Source organism: Fukomys damarensis, unplaced genomic scaffold (assembly GCF_012274545.1).
Source record: "Fukomys damarensis isolate Sample0158 unplaced genomic scaffold, DMR_v1.0_HiC HiC_scaffold_16, whole genome shotgun sequence".
NCBI lineage: Eukaryota > Metazoa > Chordata > Mammalia > Rodentia > Bathyergidae > Fukomys > Fukomys damarensis.
The window spans coordinates 119,265,524-119,271,309 of NW_022900928.1; the positions used below are offsets into that span (position 1 = coordinate 119,265,524).

At 57.9% G+C, this 5,786-nt stretch overlaps 1 protein-coding gene across 1 annotated transcript in view; it reads left to right on the forward strand.

Moving 5' to 3' along the window:
- Window positions 1-5,785, forward strand: part of LOC104853789 (striated muscle preferentially expressed protein kinase-like) — a gene marked incomplete at its 3' end in the record, with an annotated part of 13,746 nt that extends 7,961 nt beyond the window's left edge. Inside the window, exons 4-8 of the mRNA XM_033763985.1 lie at window positions 771-813; window positions 1,650-1,684; window positions 2,255-2,344; window positions 2,422-2,758; window positions 5,461-5,785. Of these exons, the coding sequence (XP_033619876.1) occupies window positions 771-813; window positions 1,650-1,684; window positions 2,255-2,344; window positions 2,422-2,758; window positions 5,461-5,785 (830 nt within the window). The remainder of the gene's footprint in view (window positions 1-770; window positions 814-1,649; window positions 1,685-2,254; window positions 2,345-2,421; window positions 2,759-5,460) is intronic.
- Between the last annotated feature and the right edge of the window lies 1 nt (window position 5,786).

Sequence of the window (5,786 nt, forward strand, 5' to 3'; positions counted from 1 at the left end):
CCCAACCCCCGCGACCACCCGGAGCGGCCCCTGCTGCAGTCTTCGGCGCGCAGGGCCCACTTGCTTCTTTGCCGTCTCGTTCAATCGCGCCTGTCTAACCCCAGCCCCTCCGGCCCGCTCTCCCCAGCCCCCCACCCTGGAGCCTTCCATCTTCCGGAGCTCCTGAAAGCACCACACAGGGATCCGCGCTGAGCTCAATAAATTTCCCCAAGCCCTGCTCTGCCCTCCGCGTACCCGGGCCTTCTGCCTGCCTTTGAGAGGCTCTGGCCATATAGGGGATCTTACCCTCGTCCCCCCATCAAATTCTCCCCTCCCGTTTGACACCAATCCCAGGTATCTGTCCTTTCTCCCCAGCAGGAATGGGTGTCCTCTGCCCTCCCAGTCATTCAAGCGCACCCCCTCCCTCTTCTCAGTCATCCTGACTGCCTTATCTTCTCTCTTGTCTCTGGGGATGCTACTCTGACCCAGGCCGTGAGCCTCTATCCAGCAGGGAGCCTCAGCGATGGACCCACAGCCTGGCTGTCCTCTCATTTGCTTTCCTCCTTGCTTCTCCCCAGAACCAGCTGGGCCTCCTGTAGGGAGGCAGAGTGGACATTCCCTGTAGTGCAAACCCGTGGCTCTTGGTCTCTGTGCCCCCTCCATTCCCTACCCCTCCCTCACACACTGGCCACTCGCATGAGTTTCTGCTTGATACAGCAGGTTGGGATGGGAACTGCAGGGACTCAGGAGCAAGTCTCCCCCAACAACTCATTCTGGCTTTTCTCTTTCAGAAAACCGGCCATTCCCGCCGGACCTTTGGCCGACTTACCCATGGTGCGTGGACTGTGGGCTGCTGTAGCCCATGCCCACTTTGCCTCCTGGTCCCTGTCCCTCCATGAGGCATCAAGACCCTGAAGACAGTCCATGAGATATGGGACACCCCCACTCATGTCGACACCCACCCAGCAAGGGTCCCTGTGCACTACAGCTGAGAGGGCTTAGCAATGGGGAGAGGGGCTCATTAGCACACCCCATGGTGGGGGAGGCCTGGGCTTCTGCTCTCCATCTGTGTGGCCAAGTAAGAAGGAGCTCATTGCCATGCTCTGGCCACCAGCATATGGCTCCTGCTTGTCCTGGCACCCACAGGGAAACTGAGGCACAGAATTTGATAGACTGAGAAAGGTGAAAATATGCCAAAGAACCTTGGTTCCTAATGTAACCACTGGGCACTTTTGAGGACCGTGCAACAGTAGAAGAGAGGGTTCATGAGGAAAGTGCCTTTCAGCGAATGCAGACAGATGGGTCTTCAATTGTAAAAAAGCACACAGCAAACACTATAACACAGGGTGAGCATGACCACTAATAGGGAGGTCCAGGTCAGTGCCTGAGCTGGGCCCAGACTAGTATGCGTGTGTGTGTGTGTGTGTGTGTGTGTGGCCAGGGAGACCATCAGTAATTGCCAAGGACTAGAGCCTGTGGGACAGTCAGGATAACCAGCTTAAGCAGGTGGGCTCCCCAGTCCCGAGCACACCCCCTACCCATCCCCACAGGGCAACTGTGGGCACTGAAGACCCTCATGCCCCCTCTGTCCTGCCTGCCCTCCATGTCCCACCCCACAAACACTCTGATAACTGTCTGTCCACATCTCTCTCCTGCTGCTCCTATGGAAGCGAAGTTTTCCGCTCCTGCAGAAAGCAAAGTTACGGTAGGAAGCTGGCTCCTGCCCTAGTCCCCCACCCACCCCTTCTTCCCCAATCAGCCCAACCTCTCCTCACCCTGCCTCAGCTGCATCCTGATGCCTTCCAGCTGGTATGGGGTGCAGGACAGGCTGGCCCTGCCGTTGGTCGAGTACTCTGACAATACGACTCTAAGGTGACTCCCCTGGGGCACTAGAAACAAGACTTTAGAGCATTAGAACCCAGGACTTTGTTAATTTGGGTTTTGTAGAGGGACTTTAATGACAGGGAGAAGAGGGAAAGGGAATGAGGCCCCATAAGGCACTAAGTGGGTGGGAAAAGCGGGGAGAGCAGTTTTGAGAACCCCACAGAGGCAAGGGTCAGTAGCCAGGGGCCCAGAGATGGAGTCAGTGCATTGGCATGGGAGGGGCTACCCTGAGCAGCCCCAGGGGATGTCAGGAACAAAAGGGGAGAAGATGGGGTCCTGGACATCCTCCTTTGGTAAGATGGAGCCTGCTGTGGGGGAGGCAGGAGGCAACAAGGAAGAGTTGGAGGCAGAGGGAGGAGGGCCCTGCCCACACAGACCCCTTCTTCTCCAGACTCAGAGACGGCTGAGGATGACATCAGCGATGTGCAGGGGACCCAGTGCCTGGAGCTTCGGGATGACGGGGCCTTCAGCACCCCCACAGGTGAGCCCTGGGTGCTCCAAGAGCAGGCGGGGGGGCTTCCTCAGGGCTGTTTCCACTCACCGTGCCCCTTTCTCTAGGGGGCTCTGACACCCTGGTGGGCACCTCCCTGGACACACCCCCGACCTCCGTGACAGGCACTTCGGAGGAGCAAGTGAGCTGGTGGGGCAGCGGGCAGACGGTCCTGGAGCAGGAAGCGGGCAGTGGGAGTGGCACCTGCCGCCTCCCAGGCAGCCCAAGGCAAGCACAGGCAACCGGGGCCGGTCCACGGCACCTGGGGGTGGAGCCGCTGGTGCGGGCATCGCGAGCTAATCTGGTGGGCGCAAGCTGGGGGTCAGAGGATAGCCTTTCGGTGGCCAGTGACCTGTACGGCAGCGCGTTCAGTCTGTACAGAGGACGGGCGTTCTCAATCCACGTGTAAGTAACGGCCTCCCCTGGGCCTGCCCTGTCCCGTTTCACTGTGCTGTCCTGCACTGCCCATCATTGCCTCATCAGCCAACAGCCATCTGTCCTGCCCCATGCGTCTCTGTGCACCTCACCCCCCACTGCTTCCACTTCTGGCCCTGGCTATACTCTTTTCCCACACTGCTCCCTCCTTCCGTGCCATCACCACCCACATCCTGCTCCCACCTGTCCTGGCTCACCGTACCATCTCCACAGTCTTGGGGATCCCCTGTCCCTTCCTCATCTCCTCCAAGAGCTCGTTTGTCAGGGGCCCTCTCCTGCCTCACCCATCCAGGCTCCAGTTGTCCCTAGAATCCACCCCCCCAGGGCCCCCTCCGTGCCTGCTGTCTCAGCAGCTGCTGCCTTTTCATCTCTCTGCACATTCCTGTTCCCATGTGGGCCTTTTTCTGGGAGGAACAGAACCTTTCCACACGGCAGCTCCCAGGAGAGCAGGAGAGAGCAAGGGAGCAAGAGAGCAACCAGGAGAAAGAGAGTGAGGTGGTCAGGGGCAGATTGGATGGGGGTGGGGGCTGCAGAAGTGGAGGGATGGGGGCTGTGGGGAGTCAGGGCTGAGGGAGGGAGGGACTGGAGACGGGGCTGGGTGGAGGGGGAGGGCCTTCAATGACAATGGCAGGGGGCATATGACAATGTCATGGGCATGGAAAATACCCAAGGGTGGGGTCCAGAGTAGTCCTCGTGGAGGCTGGAGAGGAGCGGAGGTGTTGGAGTGAGGCATTGGAGCCATTTTTGGATATTTGGGGGCTGGCAGACTCAGGAGGAAGTGCTGTAGCAGAAGAGGGGAGTGGCTGATGGTAGAGGTATGGGGGCATTTGGGGAGCTGACAGGGGGCCTGATTTGTGGTGGGTATGGGTGTGGGGGAGGTACCATCATGGAGGAGAAAGAAAGGGTCTGATGGGGAGGCTTTTTTGAGGGTTGCTGTGGTGGCCAGTGGTGGCAGGGGAGAGGTCTGGTCCTATTGGGGAACCCCCCCACACCAGCTCCCTTGGTTTATTTCATTGGCATCACCAGGCTTTCCTGTGCCCTGGACTTGCCTCTCCTTCTCTGCTTTTCTTTCTGAGGCCCTAACTGGAGCCTGGAGTTGCTATGGCAACTTAGGAGGAACCCATTTCCTTAGTGATGATGTCTGTGGTACAGAGTCTGGCCTGGAGCACTTGGAGCTGCCGGCAAGAGGCCTCCTCTGATGTCCCGTTTCTCTGTAGGCCTCGCCCACTTCACAGAGCCCATTCCTCTGTGACTCTGTTGCTACCCCCCAGAAAGTAAACTCTGCCTCCCTGAAGGCTGCTGGCTGAGGCTTTTCTCCCTTGCAGGGCCCTAGGAATTGCCTCTCTTCTCTTCCCCCAGGCAGGGGTGGGTCTGCAGAGTGGGTAACTGAGCCACGTAGGATAAAATATCTTTATACTCACACACCCCTAGAACTTCTACAGCTGGCGGGTACCGTGCTGTTTCTCCCTTCTACGTCCCCAGAAACCCAGACAATTGAAAAAGAGCAAGGGCTCAGAAGTCAGACTACCTGGATTTCAATCCTGGCACCTAGTTAAGTGCATTCAAAGGGAGCACTTAACCTCTTGGAAGCCTTAATTTCTTCTTGTGGAAATGGGGATAATACCAGTTCCTGTCTCGAGGGACTGCTGGGAGGATTAAATGACTCAATGCATTTGAAGCACTTAGTATATGCCTGGCAACAGTAAATATTCACTGAGCCATTTCCTTAGTTTTTAAACTGTCTAATGTGTGGGGTATAATAGCTCTCAGATTCCTTTTGTTGCCCTTCTTTATGATTGATGTGCCTCCCCCAATGGCCTTGCTGGGGTAAACTGAGCCCTGGCTCTTGGGCATCACGGCTGTATTAGGTGAGGGTGTTTTCAGGGTTGACAGACTCCTTCCCTCCTCCTCATCTCCACACCCCCTGTTCAGGCCCACTTGGTAGTTATTTCTGAGCTGAGTTATTTCTGAACATATCCCTTGGAGGGGGCTTACATGCTCTTAGGATTTCTAAGACTGAAGATACCTTTCTGAAGGGCGAGACAAAGACAAGGGACTATGTTGTAGGCAGACTGAGCAGAGGGAATGGGAGCTTGGGTATCCCATTCCCAAGGATCCCAGTTCCCACCTGCCAGTACTGGTGGTGGTGACAGGGATGGAGTACTGCTTCCTGAAGACTTGTGCCTGGGACACAAGGAGGCAGTTACTATCTTCTGGGGGCAACTATAAGGGGATGTGTCCTGCCAGCTGGGGTCAGGAATGAGCGGGAGGCTGCATTCCTGAGAGGGTCCCTTCCCATCCAGCCCTCCTGTCTTTGCTCACCACCTCATTTTGAGTTCTAAGCCTCATTGTTTCCTTTCCCTCATGCTCGGTTCTGTTCCTGCTGTTTCCCAGCTTCTAGGGCTGGGGAGAGGTGCTGGCTAGAGCCCCTGGGGCTGAGTCTGTACCTGGACCCAGCCACTAGCGTGGGCTTTTGGTGCATGAGCTGCTGGCCTCTCCCCAGCACCTGCTCTGGCTGTGCCCTCCTCGTGGGGGTGGGGGGCAGGAGAGTTTGGCCCATGTCACACCCAAGCCTGCCCAGCATGCCCCACTGCCTAATCACTTCCACAGGCTGAAGGTCTAGAAGGGGAGACCCCCTGAATCCTCTACCCCTCTCGGTCTTGGTTCTGCAGCAGTGTCCCTCAAAGTGGATTGCGCAGGGAGGAGCCTGACCTTCAGCCTCAGCCGGCAAGCGAAGCCCCACGTCCTCGCCCGGCCCTTCCACCTCCCTCCAAGTCCGCGCTGCTCCCCCCACCGTCCCCTCGGGTGGGTAGGCGGGCTTCTCCGGGACCCAGCGCTCAGCCCCCGGCCACCCCCACATCGCCCCACCGGCGCACTCAGGAGCTTGCGCTGCCAGAGGACGCCACCACCGAAGAGAAACGAGGGAAAAAATCCAAGTCGTCTGGGCCCTCGCTGGCGAGCACGGCAGAGTCTCGGCCCCAGACGCCACTGAGCGAGG